Genomic DNA, 24,452 nt, shown 5'->3' with positions numbered 1-24,452 from the left:
TATTGTTTCTTATTTTTCTTTTAATTGCCAAAACTACTGATAACATGTAGAGTGGAATTTCTCACTCCTCTCAACACACATCATACAAACCACAAGGTCCATGAGGGGTGAAAAATGCTTTGAAATCCCATTTCAATGGTCTGGAAAGAGACCAGGTATCACTGGTACTGCCTTCCTCTTCAGCTCCACTAGCTACATTTTACTGCAGTACAATATTCCAATTTCTCAAATACATACTTGTGGCAGATGAAGGAGGGATATCAAACTGCTAGCAACACAGGGAAGTGATAAATCAAACAGCATCACCGTGCACACTCTGCTGAAGAGCAGTGGGTAGATTGTAGCTAAATGATATTTTAGGAGCCAACCAGCCATCACCCCAGCAATAGCCAAAATGTAACTTCAGCCTCAGAAAACATAACAGCTCATGCTCTCATAAAAGGTTTTTCTCTGTGATTTGTTGGTTCTTCTTCCAAAGGCACACATTTTTGATGGAGTCATTGGGATCTCCAGACTGCAGTACCACTGAAAATTACTAATTTGTTTGCTGGCCTGAGGTTTAATCATTGCAGGGTATAAATTCTGGCATATGTGAACTTTAAAAAATAATAATGCTAAAAATGGCTCGTATGGTGGGTGCAGTGTCACAATCCAAAATAGCACACACAATCCTGTATTCCTCGACAAGGAATATGCATACTCCTTTACTTTATATTAGAGGACCCCTTGGCTAATGCCTCAACTTAATCTTCAACACTCCTCACTTCCCCTTTTCCTCTTACCTTCTTTCTTTTACCTGGCTGAAATAAAACCATGAGCTCCTCACAACGCTGATGCAAGGCAGATGGTTCCCAAATTCAAATGTGAATAATGTTTTTCAAAGCACAAAGAAGAAAGATCTATTTAAAGGGAAAGCAATAACAGTATCTGAGATAATATGGGGCAGGGGTTAGAAAAGCTATCTATCTAATATAATGAAAGTTTATCTGGCGCTACTTTTTATTTTCTACAGGAATTTATAAGGGTATAATGGATTGATGGGATAAAAGAAATGTTAACTGTATTCAGTTAAACAAATCTTCCATCGCTTTTAAAGGGGAGAAACGCAGAGTACAAGGTTTGGAAAAAAAAAAATTGTTATCAAGGCCTGAGCACTTGATGATAACTGAAAGGGTTTACTGTGAAATATCAGTAAACAAAACAAAGAGAGAAAGAGAGCTTGCAAGGGAGAAGACCGTGATAATACTGCGTACTCCTTAAGGCACAAAGATATGAACCTTGAAAATTTCTGTTACTGCCAGCCAAAAGCAGAACTATAGATAAAAACAACTTTTTTTTTTCTATTACAAAGCCAAAGCCAAATAGATTTAAAAAGAAAACTAAAGATGAATCATGCTTACATATATTTCAGAACTTGTGATTATCTGAAAAGAAAGAAAAGAAAAAACTTGAAGATGGAAGCTTAGCAGCTTCAGAGCTGATAAGAAATTCCATCACTCATAGGATAAAATTATAAGTGGCCTTAAAAAGCCATTCTCTATAACAGAAAAACAGCTACTTTCTTTCTATTTAAGAACAAGGATAACTTTCAAAAGCTTTTATTTATTTTTTTTCCCCTAGAGGATACTGTTAGTATTCAAAAACAATTGGATGAAAAAGTGAGACTGGACAACTGACTCCTCACTGCTGACTGCTTCTCCCATTAAAAAAGCCCATTGCAGTGACTCTATTTTTACAGTCACTTCCCACCCCTATAAGAGCCATTACTTAGATTTAAGGACCCAGAAATCTCGCACCATGAAAAAACAACTCTCCCTCTCCCTCCAAAGACAGCTAAAGGATGTAGAACATTCTCTAGCTCCTGTTCAAGGGCCACACAAATTGGTGAAGACAGTTTGGGGAACAGCAGAAAAAAGGCAGTGGGAACTTACGAGGGGGCAGTGGACTGTAGATGCCAGAGCCAGGGAAGATGCTGGAACAGGAGAGGGAGAACAATTTTCTTTGTCCAAGCATGCAAATGGCCCACAGTTGGGTTGAATTAAGGACTTGTTACAGATAATACCTACACAAACAGTAGGTGCATTTCAACCAGACACACGTACAGTGGATCAGGTATTTGCTCAGTGGGCTTGAAGTTTCGTAAGTACAGAAAAGAGCTGCAATCCCAGGCCAAACAATTTATTCCCTAAATTGAGCCTTTCCTGCAGTCAGATCCCAAATTAAAATGGCTGCATTAACTGTTTGAAATATCCTGAAAAACGTTCTTGGAAATGAAGGAATTCTGCCCCTCTGGACAGATCGGCCACAGCAGCTTGAAAGAGAGACAAGAAGCAATATACTATCTTGAGAGCTGATAAACACTTTTAAACATTCTTACTTTCTGGACTATATGGTTATACTTATGAAATGTCTCCCATAAAATATGATTCTAAGCTGAAAACCTTAGTAAAAACTATAATACATTTAGATGGCAAATTAGTACCGCTCCACAGGACAGCTGTGATTTGCCCCACAATTTCATAATTTACTTTCATAAAGCTTAGTATACAAAACCTAAGCTAAATATCATGAAACTTATATAAAACTACTAATACATTCATTCAACTCCACAACACTTTCTACTATTTTCTGCTTCTTACTATTTTCCAACACAGAAAGCATTTTTCTTTTCAGTTCTTTTTTTTTTTTTTTTTTGGTGCCATTTAGATTCAAGATGTGATCGTATCCTGAGGTATGTGTAGCTCTGGTCGTATCTCTAAAGTGGTAGGGGACTGAAGAAGACAATAAAAGGCAGTAACAATGACCGAAAGCATCAAATAACTCCCATGCAGGGAATGGCTAAATAGACTGGGACTCCTCAGCCTAGGAAAGAGTGCTCTGAGAGGTCTGTAATTGTGGCACAGGGAGGATGAATAGGGAAGGACAGCTCCCGTTGTACACTGTCTCTTCTAGTCAACAACTAAGGGGTCACCAAGGGAAACTACAAAGGGGCAAGTACAGAACAGGCAGGAGCAGACCACACTATGCCTTATTAAGTTAGAGAAGATTTACTGATAGATATTGGGAACAGTAAAAATTATACATGGGTTCAAAAGTAAACACACAAATTCAAGGAAAAAAAATCCATTTGAACACTGCTAAATGCAAATAAGTTCACTCTTGCTAAAGAATCTGAACCCCAGGTTTCCAATTGCAAACTGCAAAGGGCTTATACATTTGCACTAGTATATGCTTATACAATGCTTATAGATGTACATTCTCTCTAGTCTTACATTTTTTGTTACATTGCAGAGCCAGAATACAGTGCTGGAAGGACCTCTAGTCTACCCAGGTATAGTCTTTCTACACAATTTAAAATCTATTTTTGGATTTTGTACTAAAAAGTTCCTGAGTTTATTATGAGTGAATCAAATCAGGTGCAAGGCTCCCTTTGAAATTCATGGTCTCTTTATGCCTTTTTAGTGTCGCTGTTCTTGGTAATAGTTTGATTTACCATTACTATTTATTTTTCACTACCCCTTAGTCTTTTATTGTCTGGCATTAAGCCAATCCACTCATATATTCACCTCCTTCAGAAATTCTCTTTCAAGATCAGGCTATATTGCTAGTGTGAAAATCTTGCCTTTCTGTTCTATGAGGATTAATACAGATATACATGTACATGTATGGGATTTTTTTTCTCCACTTTTATAAGCAATTTATAATACATTTATCTGATTAGACATGAAGTATAAATAACTAACCACAATTACTTAACATTTCACATTATTATAGCCTGATCACTGTATTTGCTTATCCCTTTTTAAACTGAAAAAAAATATTTCCTTTTTTATTACTTCAATTTTCTATGTCTTTTCATGAAATTTGGAGAGCATCTGTTCATTTACACATCATTTTCCTTCTCTGAGTAAGGGTAAGTTTTGGAAGCTATCCCTACACTTCAAGACCAAAATTCCACCTACCGCAACGCATTCCTTTATCCAATGACCCCTTATTAAAACTGGGCTTCTCATCAATACCTCTAGAGAGTCTGACTTTAAAAAGTGGAGCCCCAAATCAATATTTAAGAATCTGTTTTACCATCTGTGGTGAGTTGCTGCAGCTTGTCACAAACCACAAGGGACAGTGCATTAGTGCTGAAGGGCAAAGCCAGATCAATAGCTAAGGATCAGTGGGTGGGAGCTTCACTATGGAGCTGCTTCTATTAATGTAACTTTGCCAGTGAGTTTGTTAATAAAGAGAAATAGTGCTAAAGACAGCAAGGAAGTGAAAAAAATACGAAGCTAATCTGGAGGATCACGCTTCTTTAAACCTCAGTCTCACAAAGACTTATGTGCATGTTTAATGCCACGTGTTGTGAGCAACGCAATGGAAGGTAATGGGACATGAAACTACTCCTGTACAGCCAAATTCATGCATAAGTTTTTTCCAATCTTGATACATAAGGTTAGCAATAAATGTTTTCTTTCCCTGGTGAAACAGGATCTTGAAAGAATAATGTTGGTTTCAAGAGACATGGAAAAGCAGTATTTGTTGCTATTAAAAAAAATTAAGCAAACAAGACGGGAATTTTAATAGTCTGAATAATTAAAGCAGTCTTACAGCAATTATTTGCTTTATCTGTGTGTGGTTGGGGGAGAGGGGTTAATGAAACACCTCTTCAATCATAAATCATTTACCATTGCTTCAGGCTTTTCTCTTTCTTCTTACTATTTGATAGCTAGAAGTCCATAAATCAGTCTTCTTTTTCTTACTCTGATTTAATTTTAACGTATCTTGCATAACAATATTATGTCTGTTATACAGACATAATCGTATTTCTGTAGAAGCATTTTCTAATTTTCATTAGCCATGTTACGAATGTCTTTATTATACATTCACACAAACTGAGCAGAATGGAAACTCTGGAGCTCATGTTAAATTCAGTCTTCTACCAAATTTCAGTGAGATTCCTGCACAAAGAAGGATCCTGTCCAGGTTCTAGTTTAGTATGTATGAAATTGGAATAATAGATTGTTATGAGAGTCATAATTACAAAGTTATCAGGATACAGGAACATTTTTTCATTGTGGATATAAAACCAGCAATGAATACATGTCTTTGTAGTGCATCCTTAAAAAATAAATCTATAATTGGGATAAGGAGAATAAACTTTTATTAAAGCATGTGGTCGAATCATTAGGGAAGCTCAGATAAGTTCCACTCCTGTCACATGAAACCTTGCAGATTTTGCCTGAAGTGGACATTACTTTGACAGTAGCTTCTCAATGCACAAAGGGAGAATGCTGGCTGTCTCTCTCTCAGATAACTTGACATGAAACCAGATGCAGAAATAAAAAGCGAATTTCCAATGTAAAGCTCACATAAAAGAAAAACAAGTTGTCTCTCTTCCAGTCATACAATAAGCATCATTCATTTGGAAAGGTCAATATTAATTAGCAAATCCAGCAGGGATACTCTGTCACAGGCTTTTTTGTGCATCTGGTTGTTCTCTGTTGCAAATGAAAGATAATCCATATTCACTCAGAGGTCTGAAAGCTGTCTTGTCTCTGTAATTGCAATCTCCCTTAAAAGGTTAGTAAATATCATTCATGTAACTTTTAAAATTCAACATGTTCAAGCATATTTTCTTTGATTTCTGTTTTGGTTGCTTCTGCAGCTCTGAATTAAGTTTAAAATCAAAAATAAACAACAACAACAAAAAATAGCCAAATTCAGTTAAAGGGCAGACCAACAGAATACTGGTATTTATCCTAGTGGAGGGGCTGGCATTTCTTCCATGCATGAATTTCATTTAAAAATGTAGTAAAATCATGGAAAGGAGAGGATTCCACCACATATCTGGGTCCCAAACCAAACCCCAGATTCACCCTGCATTGCTCTGAAGACCAGTCTATATGGTTAAGATATTGATTATTCATGCTATGGAACTGGGGAAGGAACAAGCTCAAATGCTTTGCACCTTTCAGGAGGAGTATAGAGACTGTTAGGATTGCCTGTCATCTCTAAGTGCTTCTCTGCTCAAAAATAAGGTAAGGGACAGTCCCAAAGTTGGTATTTTAAAGACCACCATGCCACACGAAAGAATAAACAGGAAAATGCAGCTCTTCCTTCCTTGAAATATGTTGATGTAAATTTTGCACATGGGTAATGGATAATTAGAAATAGATTTTTAATTTGTAAAGATATATTAAGAAATGAACACACACACACAAAAAAAAAGCTTAAAGCAACATATGACATTTAAATAGATTACATCTTCTGAAGTATGCAATAACTGTGAGATATTAAGGCTATTAGAATGGATATCAATAAGAGTTATACTTGAGTGACTTAAATTTCCATGTTGCATAAATATGAAGTTTCCATTTTCCACTTAATTCTGAGTTTAGTAATTCTGATGAACTACTGAAAAAGCTCTTCATTTCTTTTTGACTTCATGTGCTTAAGCTCAGTTTTCTTTCACTGTCTGCTTTATTAGATGATTTGCTGAAACAGCAGTATTTACCTATTTAGTCTACAAGCTGTTTGGAAGAATATTGTCTCCATGCACGATCAAAACCAAATTAGCAATTATTTGTTAGTCAGTTGTGCTTTAAATTGCTTGTCAGGAGAGTCTTACTGCATCAAAACTTACTGCAAGTCCTTAGCTTGTCTTCCTTGTTAGCTGAATTCCTCAAATTAAGTACAGAGTGGGTAGTTCCTCTGCTTCTTGGATGTTTCTTGATAACTGCTCTAACAGTGATACTTTTTCAGCTGTTAGATTCCCTTGTTTTGCTACTCTCAGAGAGTCCCAGTATACTTTCTTTCTGCATTGCGCTGCCACACATTGCCTGAATTATACCTCAAAGACAGCCTTATTCCATGTTATTTAGATTAAAATTTCAATATTAATCTAAATATTAATATTTTCCCATAATATTTAAATAATTCCCTATTTCTTGCTGCTGGAGTCTGACTTTCATATCTATTTTAAATCTTTACCTATAACCCTGTGGACTGCAAGAACATTTTCACCCTTTTTCATCCTTTTTCATCCTTATTCCCATCCCTCTAATATTCTAAATAAGCAGGGACATGCATCTTTTTTCTCCTTCTCTCCAGAATATTTTGATGGAATTATCTCCCACTACTTGCAAAGTCTGATAATAACATGGAGCAGTATTATGTATGTATCTCTCCTACAGTTACAGATTGGGCTTTCCTGGATATCCATTTGTAATGGCCACGTATATTTTGCTTCTGATTGCTCACCCAGAATTGCATGATCTATTGAAGAGGTGTTATAAGAAGCAGTTCCAGGTAGTCTATTAGAAAAACAACACATTCTATCACACCTTATCGGTATCTCAATGACCATTTAAAACTCAGCTGCTGACCTGATATTCTTTCAGTACCTTATGGATGGATTTGGTGGTTTGAGACAGTTTTTCTAAGGGACAGAGGTCCCATTAAAACTCATCACACAAATTGGCAGCTTGTTAATAAATCTCAGCATAGGCACCAAGGATAAGCAGATATGGAGGAAGTCTCTTGTCTCTTCCATGTCAGAGCCATGAAAGATTAATAAGGGAAACCTTGTAATGTTGCTGTCACTAATGCAGAACAGAGAGATTTCACCACTGAATTTAGCAAACCAGAATCTTCAAGAACACTATAATTTATTAACATCCTATGTCAGTGACTTACACTACAGATATTAAGCATGTGATTTATTTATATAGTACAACACAGTAATTATTCATGGCACACTCTAGACTTGTAGAAATGGAAGGGCCTTTCCTCCAAAAGCTGCAACAGTTTTTAGCCAGACCACAGAGATTTGGATAACAAAGGGCCTGGAAAAAGAGTAAAACCAGAAGTTCACAATATATGCTCAGCATCCAGGTACTTTTAATCAGTTTTACATTGAACCTTTCTTCCGTAAAATACATGTACAAGTATCTATTACAATCTCAGAGCAGCATCTGAAGTACAGATCATCGTGATATGAGACAGAGTGAAGAAAGCAGGGTTCCAATGCAGAACATGAGGGTTTATAGAGACTTCAGTTGTACCTATTTTATTTGAAAAGTCATGTCAGTCATGAGGAAAGGTGTGAAGTCAAGCTGAGCTAGGAGAGTAGGGTACTGATCATGCATGTGCACCATGCAGAAAGCAATGGTAAAGAGGCTCCAGATGCACTGAGAAGGGACTAGAGAGATGATCATGCAAATATTTGATTTCCCAGATTGCTCGTTTCTAAATATATATCCCTTTAGGTTGCTACAGGCTTTACATAATTAGTTTTGCATGCCACTGAGAGCTATACTGAAACCACTCCAATCAGCAGTACATGAGCCTACTCCTTGTAACGCTTTGTAAGCTCTACCATTAGCTTCTCAATTTTGTACTGTACATGCTCTACACACTCGGCTTCTCAATGAGCTTGACTTGAGTTCAGTGCAGCAATGCTACATTAAATGGCTATTTTCTAACTCATAGATCTGGAAAATAGGGTTTAATCAATGACCATTAGACCTCACGCTCCCTTCTGGGATAAAATGCCTTCCTTCATCCACAGTTACTGTATTGTTGTTTTTAATAGGTTATGATTGGCATTTGGCACTGAGGTACAGGGGCAAGTAGGTTCTATTAGCAGGAAGAAATGAATGTACCAAGGAAGAAAACAAGTGGGAAAGGATAACCCACAACAATGCACCAGATCACACTGTGCTTGCATTTCACTTCATGGTACTGAATTCTCCCTACAAGTATAAGGGGATAGAGGTAACAAACATAAAACACTTGTCTGCTTCGGAAATTGTCCTGAAAGCTTATTTTCTATAATTGGAGATCTCATCCTAAGAGGTTTTGAGCATATGCAATTCTCCTTGCAGCCAAAAGGTCTAATCATAAGCTCTCTAATACATCTGCTTCAGTTAAAAATATAGCTTTTGTGCAACATGTATGTCACACTTAAATCTTCAAACATTTTCTTTCCCCTCTCCTACCAGCAAGACCCACCTTCCTCAAAAGATTCAGGTAGGAACAAAAAAAAACCTCTAAAAAGTCTAAAAACTCTAAAAAAAAAATCTACAAAAAAACTCTAAAGTGCTTGAATTTCTCCTGAATTTCCTCCCCAATGATTGTACATCCAAAGACACCAAACACCCACTTCTGTGAGATGGAAGTGTCCTAGAAGCCCCAGTCCTGAAGGTGGCTAAAGCTGAGCCACCACAGCTCGTTAGGTTCTTAGCTCCTCATAGGAAACAGCCACATGACACAATGTCTTTGTCTGCTGTTTTTCACTCTTAGAAGAGCAGGAATAAACAGATTGTTTGCAGAAGGCAAAATGCCTGGGCTTGCCATAGTACTGGTGTGATAATCTATATTCTGTCAAAGAGCTACAAAGACCTGATAGCAAGATGTTACAAACACACATTTTCCTTCATCCCTTACTTTGAGAACAAAGACAGCCTCACATTGTACTTCCTTGTTCTTACACAGGCTTCAAATACAAACTGTCATGAACTGGTGGCTCTGTCTCAGTCATACAGGATATATAAAATCACATTAGAGCAGATGATATCTTCTATGACAACACAATAGTGTGGTTTTTTTTGTTTGTTTGTTTTGAGTTGCTCAATATTACTTATTGCATTAATTATTTTCTCTGTTTCAATGCAAAAACATTATTGAAAAAGTATCACAGAATCACAGAAGTCTTGAGGATGGAAAGGACCTCTGGAGGTCATCTGGTCCAACATTTTTGAATCCAGAAAATGGAGAGTTTGAATGACAGAATTTTCTTGGTGCAGAATTTAGAACAGTAGCTGTATATTCAAATCAGTAGGCTCACCTACTTAAATACGCCCCTCTCCCAAATAATTCATTTGTTAGTTATCATCTGTCTTTTGCTAAACAGTTGTGGATTCTTCAATAATGTCTTCAGTAAGAATCAAAAGGGAGACCAGTCACAGACACAACACTAACCAATCTCATAGATGATACTTGTATGGATGAGAAGATTTTTTTTTTGTTTGTTTTCTTTTCAACTGTGCCTGCAATTAAGAAGCTAACACATTGGGGTATTCATACATCTCCAAACTGTTCACAAACAAGGAGACTTCAATGACACCTGGAGCTAAATATAAGGTAGGACTTACGCTTGGAATGTTTGTCACAGAGTGCTGATGCCCGCATGTCGCAGAGTCTCAGGGAACCTTTGCTGCTGCTGTAGACAAAGAGATTGCAGTGATGGGGATGAAACTCCGAGGCTGTAATCACTTCCGTCAGGTCCTCCATGTTGGCTGGCTTTATATCTACAATGTCTGAATGGAAGTTTCATTAAGGAAAATGGAGTTGTCTGCAGGCTAACTATGACTCTTACCGCCTTGTTGAAGGAAGCTTGGCTATCTAAAAAGCAACCATAAATTTAATGCTCTTAGATGAAGATATACTCATCTGTTTGCCCCATCTGGATGAAACTTGAAGAACCCCTATTCAACAACAGTTTTAGAGCAGGTGTCATTAGTGGGTCAACATTTGCCTATATTGTGCACACAAGGACATCCAAGAAATAGTATTTCAGTATTTCAGATTTGGAATTCTCACTTTCATTAAACTAATAGAGCGTAGGTAGCTAAATCTCCTGTATTTGCTATTGACCTTACTGCTCTAGCCCAGATAATACTTATTGATAGGGAACAATGTATAACTCTGAGCTGCTCACTCTAGTAAAGATGCACTGCATTTTACAATCATGTAACTTAAGCTAAATATACGTGTGACTTAAGTTAAAAGTCTCAAACAAACATACATTTTTGCAAAGGCAGATGTGGACAAAAACAAGCACTTACGGAAATACTTTTGGGTGATTATCTACTAGTATAATATACTTTCCTAAAAAATAAAAATTTAACTGCAACATAAGATTGTGCACAGTATTGATTTCACTACTCAGCTTTGAACACTTGCAAAAGAAGTATCTGAAATGGCTTTCTTCTTTTTTTCATGTAAAAGACGCTCACTATTGACATCAATATGAATTTTTGTGACTGCGAAGTGTATATATGAATCATTTAAATGGACATAATCTGGAACAACAATACATTGAAGATGTAGTTTTCCAAGCACAGACTTGTCAGGTGGATCACCAAATATTTTCCACCTGAAGCACAACTCACGTAAGACCTCTCCAGCACATACATAATACATATCCACACATACATGTTACCTGCTTTGGTGAGCTTAAAACCCAGGGAAGACCTAGCAAGCATGTATTTGGGGAGAAGGCCAGCCTGTGGAAGATTGCTGATAAAAAAAAGAATGAAAGAGTCCCATGAGGCAGTTGTAAGAAAGCAGCAGGTGTAGAGGCAATAAAATGAAAGAAGGATGTATATGTAAAGCAGTATATTTAAATAAGATTGTACATTTTCATATGGCCCTCAGCAATCCACTATAGATAAGCCATCCAAATGTTAACAAATCCTTCGAACACGAGGAGTAGCATTACCCTATTTTACTGATGAGGCACAGAGAGGCAAAAAATTATTTGCATAAGACCACCTGGGAAATGCATGACAGAACAAACCCAGATCTGCTGAATCCCACTTCAGTGCCCTAAACACAAATCATCTCAGTGCCTGGATTCCCCAAACATAAAATTTGAATCAGCTGATGTTCAAAATTTAAACATCTCAGAGGATAAGATAAATGAGAAAAGCTGTTTTAGTGATGGCAAGAGAAACCACATATCATGATACTAAGCTGGTTTCTGCTCCCACTGTTCCCACTACCCAATGGAAGACCTTTAATTGATTTCTGTGGGAACAGGGTACAGTTTATCACCAACGTTATGCTCTATACTTTGATCTTTCTCAAACATGCAGATTTAGAGACACTATAGTGAAACTAAGCATAACAATACGAAAGATTCATAGATAATTACCTTGATGATTTTGCATAGACAAATACATCACACTGATTTTGTTTGCTTGTTTGTTTGTTTTTAAACCAAGTGGTTTGAAAAGGAAAATATCAGCAAAACTATACCTTGTGACATTTAATAACAGCTGGGAATTAATTAATGTTTCACTTCAACTGCATTCCCACTTACTTGCACTATCATTTTTGCATCCATCTCCAAGAATCTATCGTGATTAGTATTAGTGCAGTGAATATTAAAATGTAGCTACACTGATTTAGCTTCTCTTATAAAGCATCACTAAATATTCTTGAAAATTAACAGGAAAAAGTAACCTTCATTCGGTTATTGGTATTTGTTGAATCTGTCTCAAGAAATATATTTAAGTAAAAGCAATTGCTTTCAGTGATTGAATTGCTTTCAGGAGTTCAGAGAAATTATAGTAACTCAATACAAGAATTTCACCTCTCAGCAGAGAGATGAATAATTGCTGAGTGATGAGAAAGATATAAAATATAAATAGAGTATGTGAAACAGTCATGGTAAGTATCATTTTTCTGGATGCTGAAGACAATATTGATGAATTTCCTTTCATTGTATGAAATGAATAACCCTATGCTGAATAATGAAATTAAGTATTCCATTCTCCTGCCAGAAAAGCATAAAATACTTGAAACAGACTGCATTTCCAGATGTGATCTAAATCTCCACTGAGAAAGAACCTCATTGCCTAGTGAGGATCATACAGCAAATGCACCACAGAAAACTCATTGTTTCAATAGATTTAGAAAAAAAAACAGTAGCACTTATATCAAAGAAAACAATCAAAGGAATAGAGAGATGGGGAAGCGACTTACTCCAGATACATTTGTAATAATTGATGAAAAAACAGACTTTCCTATGACAGCTACAGAACCCAATGTATCAAATGAAGAACTTGTCACACAACAGAACATTTTCCTCCTCTCATGATTTTTTGCCATCTATTTGAAAACAATCAAGTACAGCTTGACATGTGATGTGTGGGAACTGTGTTTAAACTAGCATGACATGGTAAGGGCAAGCATCTCCCATGAGACACTTTGCATTTCTATTTTTCCATCTTCCCTTTGTGTCTTTTCCTCCTCTTTTTAAGCACAATGTCATATGGAAGAAAAGTATTTTAAAAATTGGACCGGAGAGCATGCTTCAGAAACAGGCCATTTGCTGAAATCAAAGAGCTCAATGAAGAGGGAATTTGGCAAAAAATGATCAAATGAAAATTCCATTGCTAAAGGGAAAAACATTCCCTTTAGCAAGCACAAAGCTGTAAGGCCACTTCCTATGCTAATGGCTTCCTAGCAATTGTATCTTGTGGAGCGATGTCTTGACTTGGTCACAGTCCTTCTCCCCAGTTGACTTACATCTGAAGTACCACAGTCACTTCTGAGTCCTGTTGTACCACGTCATGTGGTCCATTTCCAGTCTGAGGAAAAAACTAGGATCAAAGCTTTCTAAGAGACCAAATCACTTAACAGTCTACTGGTGGCAGTACACAGGGACAAAATTCTGTTGTCCTAAACAAAAAAATGATGTTCCTGTGCCCAAACAGGGTAGGAATTTCCCTAAGAAAATGAGAAAGGTCTTCACGCAGCTTTCACTCCCACACATGCATGACAAGGAGGCATTTCCATCCCTAGTACATACTTGCACTGAGGGAAGGCTGAACTGGTGCCTTGGCAGCTACTGGGGTGCATTGGCAGACTTTTAAGTCATTAACATTAAAACAAGGAAAAGAAACTATCTTGTTGCTCAAAAAAATAAAAGAGGTCTCAGTTCCTCCTAACCAAGCTGTTTGCCATCTTACACACCACGACTCCCCTCCATTTCCTGGCTCAGTGAAATGGAATAAGGCTAGGAAGAGGCCAGCAGATGCTCTTCACAGCAAAATGGAAATGGAAGGTCACACAATAGTGAGAAACGATGTTGTTACAGTTGGGTTAGTAGAGCTACAAGACCAGGAATTAAGTATATTAAAGGCAACAAACATACTCTCAGGTAACATAACGTTGAGCTTTGGCTAAGGCTGACTAGGTCACCTTTACCAACAGCAGAGGCAGACCACAGCAGAACTAGCAGGCAGAACAGGACCTGACTGAGAGGGGGAATGAGGCTGTAGGGAAAGATCTGAGGGAGGAGAGAAAGGGAAGCAAAACACTGCAAGAGGAAGTAGGAAAGAGCATAAGGAAAGGCATGACTAGCAATCTGCAAGAGCACACAATATGAGGGATGAAAACTGAATGCAGATGTCAGTTATATGGTTTGTTTAGTTCTAGTCCAGTGTTTTGTCTGCTGTTGTGCAGCTGATATTAAAATGAGGATAATAAGAGGAAGATGATCTGTTGCACTGCCTTTGGGCCACTGGTCTACCAAAAATATTCCCTTCTGTGAGATGTTGATCCATGAAGTCTCTTTTAGGGCAGGTCACAAAGATGGCCCTCACCTTGATCCAAAATGTCCATTGTTCAGCCTTCTCCGTTTGATCAGCTAGAATATAAATGAACATGCCTGCTTTATGTTCATGCCAAAACGTGTATAACAAGACTGTGGAAAATACATAAGGTTCCTGCTGAGCAAAAAAGGCTCCAGAATGAGTTTCCTTGTATGATAATGTGTACATAGCAGTTTCCTCAAAACAGATTAAATTCCCTTTGAAGTGAACAGTATGCATAAACAAACAGCTACTTTATCTTCTAGAAACCATCAAGGAATACTATTAGAAACTGAATTTTGTAGAAGCCAAACTTGCAATTCAGAAGTTATAGCACATAAGGGACTGAATCTTACATCATTATTTTGGAATCATTTTTGCAAGATCTGTGGGTTCATTATAGGAAGGAAATCAGTGGTATATTTGGATTCAGGCTACAGAAATTAATTTAACTGAACCCCCTTTATTCAACTGCAATGCAGAGCAGAGACTTTATTTAGAAAGCCAGACAGAATTTTCCATAATAACTTTATAAGAAAAAAAATGTCCTCATCTTTCTTATTTCAATATATTCTGCTTTGACACTTCATTTTTACCCCTGAGTGGGACTTGGTATTTTGAAATTTGCACACTTTTCCAAAAAATAAAATTCACCATAACACATCTTCCCAACCTGGCTGTTCCCTGTGTTTTTCACAGGAGGTTGTTCCTGCTCCTAATTTTGTCTGCATCTCACACCTACATTCTAGCCTAGACCTAGAAAGATTCACTGACTAGGAGTCGAAATCAATAGCAATTCATGGAAGCTGCCAGGGCTTCACTTTAGGGTAATTGATTGCTGTGGTCCTGCTGAGGCTCTACACTGTTTTAATATAAGCATTTCTCCGAGTGATTTCCTCTGTTAGTCATTTAGTGCACACCATTTTCATTATAAGGAGGGAACTGTGATGCTTACAAATCAAGCTCTACTAGTTTTACACTTCCTACATGGTGGTTATATCATTCCTATACCATGCGTCAACTGAGAGCATTAGTTCCAAATGCCCACAGTTTTCTTGCAGGTTGTATATATTTCTGAGCAGCGGGCACAGAATCAGGCCTCAGTATGCTTGATAACACCATGATGTGATTACATCAACTTACTATGAAAGAAAGAAGCAGGCCCTAACTTTTACATAGTTTCCTCCTTGCTCCTTTCTTTTTATTTCTTAAAGATATTGTTTATATTTTCACTGCTGAAGGACAATTTAACTATAAGCATGTCACAACTGTATGGACACCACTGGATGGAGTGCAGCTTTTGAATCTCTAACTCTCAGACCTGTTGTCCAAGAGTCAAGGGTCTCTGGAATGGATTATCAATAGGTTAATGAATTTGGCCTTTTCGTCCAATTCCAGTCTCTTACCTTAGGCAGAGAGATGACCCGGTATTTATACTCTAAGTACTCCTAATAGCCACAATGTCAATGCTTTTTATCATGCAGCATTCTTCCACTGCTTTACTAAAAGCATGTGCTATATGGGCTTTATTAAAAGCCCAGGGAGTTGCAATTACATTGTCTGTACCATTTGACTCTTCTGAACCACAAAAAAAACAGAAACTGCTGCATAAGAGTGCTCCTTCAAGCTGCCTTGTACCTAATATCTGCTAATGCAAGGTATTGATCCATACTTGAAAATGACTTAGTAGTAAAATGTCAGCCCAATTCCATTTTTACTTCTATGGTCTTTACAATAATGATTCTTCAAGATATTGTATTGGAGTTGGGAAATCTGGCAACAGTCCCACACTGGTGGGAATTTGCTGATGTGGATTGGCAAGAAAATGCTTCCATCAAAGGCATTTAGATGGTGCCATTATGATAGTACAAAGGGTTCCAGCTTCTTTTTTTCTGCATTTTTCTTCAGTTTTCTTCATCAGGATTATGAGATAGAGAAAGAGTGAAACTGCTACAGGCCTTTTAGCCCTATGTGGAAAGCCAACTCATGATCAGTTACGTTAGGTGCTGGGCAAACACAAAGCAAAAGGATTGCTCATAATATAAAGAGCAAGTACAAAGTGCATACAGAGACTAAGTAATGCTAACAACGTTCTTTGAACTTCTGAGGTTTCTTATAACTCAAAGATTACAGCCTAAATTAGATGAAAAAGAGATGTTAGTGGAAGAAGAAAAGCCACAGTAATAGCCAAGAGGCTGCAGCAGCAATGAAGCTTTCAGCTACTCAGCTAGGACTAGTCATGACGGAGAATTAGGCAGACAAGTAAGGTTAAACAAGTAATACAATTAGGTAAACAAGTGATATAAAAACTAAGGTACTGTTGAGATCTAGCTCACCCAGAGATACACTGATATATTCAGCACATCCTCTGCCTTACTGATAATAATAAGCATTTTTATGACATAGATAATATGAGGGTTGTGTGCTGCAGCGGTGCTCCTTGGGCAATGGCATCACACATACTGAGGACAACACCGTTGGTGCAAAAGGTGGCCCATGTTTCCTCACAAGCTAATAGCTACAGCTGCAGCCAGATTCATGTCCAATTTAGTTCTCTACTTGTGTTTTCTAACACCATAAAACTTAAAAACCCATGAAGAGCAGAGAGGTTAATATTTAGACCCTTTAAACATGTTTAGAAAGCAAGATTTCATTCATTTCACTGGCAGCTAACAGGAACCAGAGACCCTCAAGACTAAGGGACTAACAAGATTCATCCAAGCCTAAACAGGGAACCAGCAACAGACCTTAAATACATTATCCCAAATCTCTGAACCAAAGGCACCTTTCCTGGATTTAGTCTCATATTTAATTCAGAATTAGAGATATTCAGGAAGAAACTAAAAGTAGTAAAAGGAAACATTTTCCATTTGTTAAGTTCAAAGCAGAGGAGAGTCAGTATCAGGGTCAATGCTCTCTAGATAAGAAACTGAGGCATGACATGGCAAAGTTTTTTGAGAGGTTTTTCTGTTAGCATCACATTTGTCTTTTGGAACTGCAATGGCACAAATGGCATGCTAACTTTCTCATATATAGGCCTATTCATACACATTGCAACTATTAATTTACTTTAAGAATTTAGAATTAGCAACTGGAAAATTTTAATGCAATTAAAAATTGATTTTTCAGCCTGCTTTTTACAGCAGAACACACACATTTTCTTCTGTAGACACAGTCACGTCTGTTTTAGCTGCAACCACGTGCATCTTTAAATTTTTCAAGAGCAAAGAAATTATTTTCTGTATATACATGCAGCTGAGAGCAAAATCAAGTGGATGAGTCAACAGAAAAGACCAGTCATTTTAAAGGCACATCTGCAGTTTTCAGTGTATAGTACTCAATCACTGACAGGTCTCAAAGTCATGTAGTTGATAGATTTGCATGTTAATTAATTGTTTGTTGTGGAATGCTTAATGTTATATTTGGAAGATAGCAGATACCAGTCACGAGATATTTAGATATAGAGATATTTAGAAAAGAACTAAGAGGGATCTACTTGGTTTGCTGAATGCAGTCTCCCAAAGTACAGAGAAATACAACAAATATAACTCACTGAACTGCATCTTTGAAGTTGCCAGGGATTGCCTCCCACAGAACTTATGGGAAACCAGAAATAAAATGTCTTTTTTTTCTTTCTTTCTCTCTCTCTTTTTTTTTTTTAAGAATAGTCTTTGCACTAACAGACAATACTATAAAGAAATGTATTTCTTTATATTTATTAGAATCTCATGCAGTGTAGGAAGACCTGCCTATTAAGAGGCAGGTACAGAATTTCCAGCTGGAGGGTATAGACTCTTTAGAGCATTTTGGTGGGGATTCTTCCTTCCCTATATACAATTTATTCTTCTACATACCTTGTGGAAATCCTGAGTGCAGCAGTATTTATGCCACACTGAAGTAAAATTTTAAGTGAATTTATATTTGAAATCAAAGGACTAATTCTTTTTTTGCAGAATCTAGCTACCTAGAAATGTCTTTTAGAGCATAATGCTCTCCCCCTCCCTGCATGTTTGTTATAGAAGTAGTCAAATAAATCTATCTTTAAAAAATCTAGATTTTTCTGAAAAACAGTTATTTTAAAAATAGTAATAAAGTCTTCAATTTAGCATTTATACAGACACTTCTGCATGCAAGCATCTTTGCGCTGCCAAGAAATCCTTGAAAATCAGCAATGTGAAAATGAAAATGAGGAAGAGATTCAGTTCTCATGAGAATCTCCAGAGTGAAAGTTTTCAAAATCATCTCTATTAAATTATATGACACCTATTAAAACCTTTTGGCAGGAGTATTAGCTAGTTGCTTAATCTATGTGAAAGGATTTACAAAAATGCCCATCAGCTTTGTCTCTAGGCGCTGCAGAGAAATATGGATTCTGGAAGTTTGAAACATGCAGGTTATCTCTGAGGCAAAGGAGTTCGATATTCAGAGCTGTCTGTTTGTTTGCTTGATCTCTTTTCAGAACATTGATTCCAGACAAGCCACATAACTACTCACTATGAAAACAGTCACAATAGACTTAGCCTTAACTCTGGTCCTGTCACTTTGTTTAAATTAACATGACTTTTATTTACAAGAACATTTCTGTTCCAAAGGCCCTAAAAGTGAACTCCCTAAATGGAAAGTATTGTAATTTCATATGTAATGGCACCACTTCAGTGCAATCCTTCCCAGTGCGTATTATGATAGTAGATGAAAAATTGAAATGTCTGTATCAATAAGAAGTACCCCAGCTACCTCAATAGCAAAAAACAAACAAACAAACAAACAAAAAAAACCTTCCAGGGCCTCAGGTTTTAAAGACTCAGAGCACTGAGGTACCGACTACTTGGCTTTCAATAACTCAGATGACTGCGTGGGCATTTTTATTATCTCTCCATTCTTCTGTGGAATGCTTTTCAAGTTAAAAGATTTTAGCTGATGAACACAGCAAGTTACATTTTCTTCTTTATATTAATACTCCACAAAAGACTGTGATTTGCAAGGTTAATTTCAAGTCCAAACTCACAAGGGAATGAGAATAATTAGACCCATTTAAAAGAATTCTCCCCTCTGGCAGAGCTGATTGAATTATTTATACATTATCTTTTCATATAATTGTACCTGGAACTGTGTAAATGTTTTTTTTTCTCTCTCTAACTTTCAATAAATTCATAATACGTGTTTTTCAGGTTGGACACACCACCTGCACCCATGACAATAGAGAATGGTTCATTTTAAAAATGCTTCAGTGAGACATTAATCCAGGAGGAAACAGAAGCATGCAATTTAAAATCTTCCACATTGACACCATACTGATTAAAACTGATCTGAAGAAATAAAATTAGCAGGACAATAAATCTTGGACTGAATCTTGTTACCCACTTCCACAGAAATAACTTCATTGACTGCAGTCATGTTATGCTAAATGTGAGTGCTACTTAGCTGAGTATCATTTCTGTGATGAGACCTTTTTGCTGCAATTTAATACTCTTACTATGGTTTCTAAGTCCCTCTCTGCTGAAGGATCTCAGATTCCAGATAAAACCTGAAAAATCTCATGGCATAAACTGCTAGGGTGAAAAAATCTGTCTGATGATGTTAACATCAATTTCATCTCTTCTAAGTGCTGTTTCTCTCTCCAACAGTAACGAACTTGAGAAAGCTTGAGATCATGGGATTTTAAATGGCATTTCTGGTGCAAAATGGTTATTTGCTTGCTACAAGCAGAAGAACAGTCCCAAGTAGACTGGAAAGCAATTAACTCTGTGGAGATCTGTGAAAAGATATCTTTGTACCTATTGTAAAATTCCAAGTGTCCTTTATAGTTGTGTCACCTTGATCACTCTACAAATATACGAACACAGTGAAATCCTAGTGCTGTTCTTTAGTGTACTATTAAAGGGTTCTGACATGGCTTTTATGGGCTCAGGATTTCACGCTATGCTTTATCATCTGCTGCAACTCCAGACGATTTTCTTTTTTGTTTTTTTGCAATTCCTTGTATGGTTCTAAAAACCAAGAATATTTTAATGCCGCTGGCTATGTTTTTCCTTACCTCTGCAGCAACTACATAATGGGTATGCATCTTTATTTGGGGACAACTGCATTAGAGAAGATGGAGGTCTAGATAAAGGAGAAATCCATTAAAAGGATAACTGAATCACATACTTATTCATTCAAATAGTGTGTGGACAGGAGTGATAAGTAAGAAAATTAGGTATTCTGATTAACAAATTAATATTTTTATTAAACAATAAATCTGCAGTGCAGTAATTATCCCAAGGCTATAGCTATGCTCAAATCACTTTAAATTAACTTCTTTAAAAACAATTCCAGAAAAAGGAAAAGACTCATCATTGCCAAGAATGCAAAGGCCTCAGCTATAATTAGTTTTTCACAGTCAGGCTCAACTCTTTCGATTTGTGTATTTTTGGAGGACAGCTAGATAGGGAATATTTTCATAGTTCTATCCCATGCCCTGAAGACACTGATATCTGATCCTCCAGCCATGTATTGTTTGCTTTCACTACAATGAACATTTCAGCAGTCTGGCAGAATGGTCTCAGACAGTGATTCGATGCTAAAATACTGTTTAACTAGCACTGATCTCTCACCTTTAGCTATCAGATGTGATTTTTCATCCAATTCTGTCTGACTGGCAGATAGTCAAATTCTTGAGATATGAGTCAACTTAAAGTGATGAGAACAGTTAAAATGCAGTAGTTTCTGACAAGCATCATAAGGTAACCTTGGGCAAGAAACAAAATCAAACAAAAGTTTCGAAGACCGCTTTTGCAAATTTATTCATCATTTTCATAGCTCTCAGGATCTGGTATCAGAGTCTCCTAAAAGATGAGGAGACTTCACTGTATTTCTTGAAAACAAATCACCTTTAAGGTTCTTAGGGTCACTATTCACACAGCCTTACTGCTTAGAATTATTATTTATTACTTGAGTCACATACATTAGTTATAGATAAAGTCCACAGTTTGCACAAGATAAAGACAGGACCGTCTTGGCTCTGAAAAGCTTAAAAACTGTAATCAATTATGATATTCTACAGTAGATTATGATCATGTTAAAGATAATGCTGTGTCCTTGCGTCGGGCATAGTTTTACCTCAACAGAAGCAGAACCAATTCAATGCCTGTATTTTTCTGAATAACAGTATTGTAGAAGCTACATCTATGTCAGTGGCTATAAGACAAAATCCTTTCAGTGACTCTAGAACTGCAGTTTCCTCCTGGCACTTTACTCTAGTGACACAGCATTTTTCTTACAGATGAATTTGGTGAGAGTTTAGGAAAAGCCCTGTTACTATCAGGATTCTATATGGTTCAGAGATGATAGCAACTTACAGTTATACATACTTAATTTTTCATTAATTTTAGTCTTCAGCTGACACTAAAAACACACGTTGTGCGATTTAAATAAAATAATCCCTACTGTATTATTCCTATCAGGCAGCAGAAACACACATCAAGGATTTCCCCAGCTACCACATTTCAAAAAATCCTCGTTTCAGTAGTCTTATGAGTTTTGTTTTTTTTTAAAGCTTAAAATTCTTCATTTTATGCTATATTTGACTACAGTGGTTATGAAGAACAGGTGCCAGATGCATTGTTTAATTACATACCCATGGAGTCAGTGTGGTCCCCAGTCTAACAGTCAGAGAATTCTTTCCTCTTTTTCTATTCTTCTTAATTATTATTTATCTATTATTACATATCTAATTAGTGTAGACCCCTACAGAATATAAAACAGCTTAAAGAAAAACAGGCTTTATTTGATCATTGATATCTAGTAATATTGCTTAACAGCTCCATTAAAATGATGATAGGGTTTTATTCTAAGTTATTTCTCCAATTTAATCTATATTAAGTCTTTTTATGGTGCATACATAATCTTGATATTGGAACTCTGTCTAGCTTTGCTCGTACACCTCAGTGATGTTTGGTATGTAGTTTATATTTCAGCTTAAACAAAATGATTATTGGACTTCATCAAAATCATCACATTTTGCAATGTTAAATTAGGCCTCAAACATATAAAGTAAATGCTGATTGACTCATGAAAAAAAAAAAAAAAAAATGAAAAGAGGCCAAAGCACATTTCACTATGTTTTTTTTTTTTTCTCTAAAAAACACTGTTTAAAGTTACTTTAACTCTTACCTTGTCTAACAGAGATTGTCACCTTCCCAACTCTTGTATCTCCTAGGAGGATGCATAAACTTTTGATAGTTGTAAATTCCAGTTCCAACCCCACTGCCATGGGCAGGGACACCTCCCACCAACCCAGGTTGCTCAAAGCCCCATCCAGCTTGGCACTGAACACTTCCAGGGATGGGGCATCCACAGCTTTTCTGGGCAACCTGTGACACTGCCTCGGCACCTTCACAGTAAAGAATTTCTTCCTTATATCTTATATCTAACTTAAATCTACCCCCTTTTAGTTTAAAACCATTACTCCTTGTCCTATCACTACAATCCCTGACAGAGTCATTCCCTACTGTCAGCTCTTATTTTTACAAGGCCAGTATTACCCCACTGAAAAAAAAAAAAAAAAAAAAAAAAAAGAAAGAAAGAAAAGAAAGTAAAGACTACATTACATCAATCCAGAATCTAAGCAGCTTGTTGAAAATAGCTTTTTTTTCCCTTAGTTATTCACATAGGAGTGTTTTAATTAGGAGAGCAAAGCAACCAATCCTCAACAGCTACACTCTAAAAGAGCTTGCCAAACTGTACAGATAGCTTGTACATACTGCAATCCTTTCTGCAATCCCCTACTTCTGACTTACAGGTGTGATTTTAGCTTTGCAGACATCTTCACTTTGCCTTTAAAGGAGAGAGACAGAGACAACGCATGTGGGAGAAGGGGGGACTCCAGGAAGTAAAGAATACAAGAACACCACAAATATGAGGAAAAGCTACTCAAATTTAGCTGGTAGCAACTCTGCTAGAATATGGCTTCCTCGCAGAGTATATACCTTTTAAGCCCCTGATGCAGGTGGCAGAAACTTTCTTGATAGAATAGGAAGTACTAAAATATATTATACATTTCTCTCAAAAGAAGAGAAATAACATCTGCAAACTCTCCAAACAGAATGTGTATGCTTGAGGAAAACCGAGCTGGGGTGGGGGCAGGAGCAGTTTCTCATACAGTGAAGGCATTTTTTGTGAGCATGGAAAATGCATTCTGAATACAGCTTGTGCACAGTCATCGTGTCTGAGGAATTTTTATAGAAGAAACCTTATCTCACTCAAGGACATAAACCTGTCGTCTTCCAGTGCCATGAATGCTAAGAGAATACTGCATATTTTTTTTCAGTTTAGCATTCAAATGTATAGCACCAAGGCAGGTAACAGGAATTTTGCTAGACTAGATATCTTCCCCAGCCTGCCCCCAGAGCACGATGTTAAAAGCCCCATGTTATACAGGTGAACAAGGGGCTGCCACAAACTTGGTCTCCATCTATGTACTGTGATGTTTTGGTTTTACTGTTTCTTTGCTTTTATTGTTGTTGTTTGCTTTGTAAGTAAATTAAGTTCCCCAAGATACAGTGCCTAACGATCTGACTATCCACGATATGCTTCAAATGCTGGAATATATTAGACTATAAGAAGGCCCTATGGTGATTTGCTAATTAGCTTAACCCTTTTGGGACACAGAAGAAGGAATTTTTTATTAAAACGGGATAACACTGGACTATATTGATCTGACTGAGAAATGAGTATTTTAGTCAAGATGAGTCTCAAGATGAGTACATGCTGGAAACGGTGATGTTGTTTCCATAGCAATGCCATGACAGCCTCCAGAGTGAAATAGTGTGCTACCAGGAAATGAAGGGAGTTCAAGTGCTATGAGCTACACAGTTCTATGAGCGATACAAACACATTCTCATAAAGAATATTTAGTGCAGCTAGATAGTCCAAAGATTGCTGCTGATGTGAAGTAAGCCTTATCAGTATGCTTCCAGCAGTCCTGTTCTCTCATTCACTACACCCAAGATGACTTATCTAAAGGCTTAAGCTATGGGCAACACTGCTATGCCATTTCAGACAGCATTAACAAATACAGCAACCTTTCCCTCACTT

The 24,452-nt window shown here is 37.0% G+C and overlaps 1 protein-coding gene across 7 annotated transcripts in view; it reads right to left on the bottom strand.

Moving 5' to 3' along the window:
• The window catches only part of PPP2R2C (protein phosphatase 2 regulatory subunit Bgamma), a 186,729-nt gene that overhangs the window by 20,257 nt on the left and 142,020 nt on the right, over nt 1–24,452 (bottom strand). For all 7 annotated transcript variants that reach the window (XM_068679858.1, XM_068679864.1, XM_068679860.1 and 4 more), the window contains one exon: nt 10,149–10,313. In XM_068679858.1, the coding sequence (XP_068535959.1) occupies nt 10,149–10,313 (165 nt within the window). The remainder of the gene's footprint in view (nt 1–10,148; nt 10,314–24,452) is intronic.

Source organism: Anas acuta, chromosome 4, assembly GCF_963932015.1.
Source record: "Anas acuta chromosome 4, bAnaAcu1.1, whole genome shotgun sequence".
Taxonomy (NCBI): Eukaryota; Metazoa; Chordata; class Aves; order Anseriformes; family Anatidae; genus Anas; species Anas acuta.
Note: the sequence above shows the minus strand (reverse complement) of the source record. Positions and strands in the feature narration are given on the sequence as shown.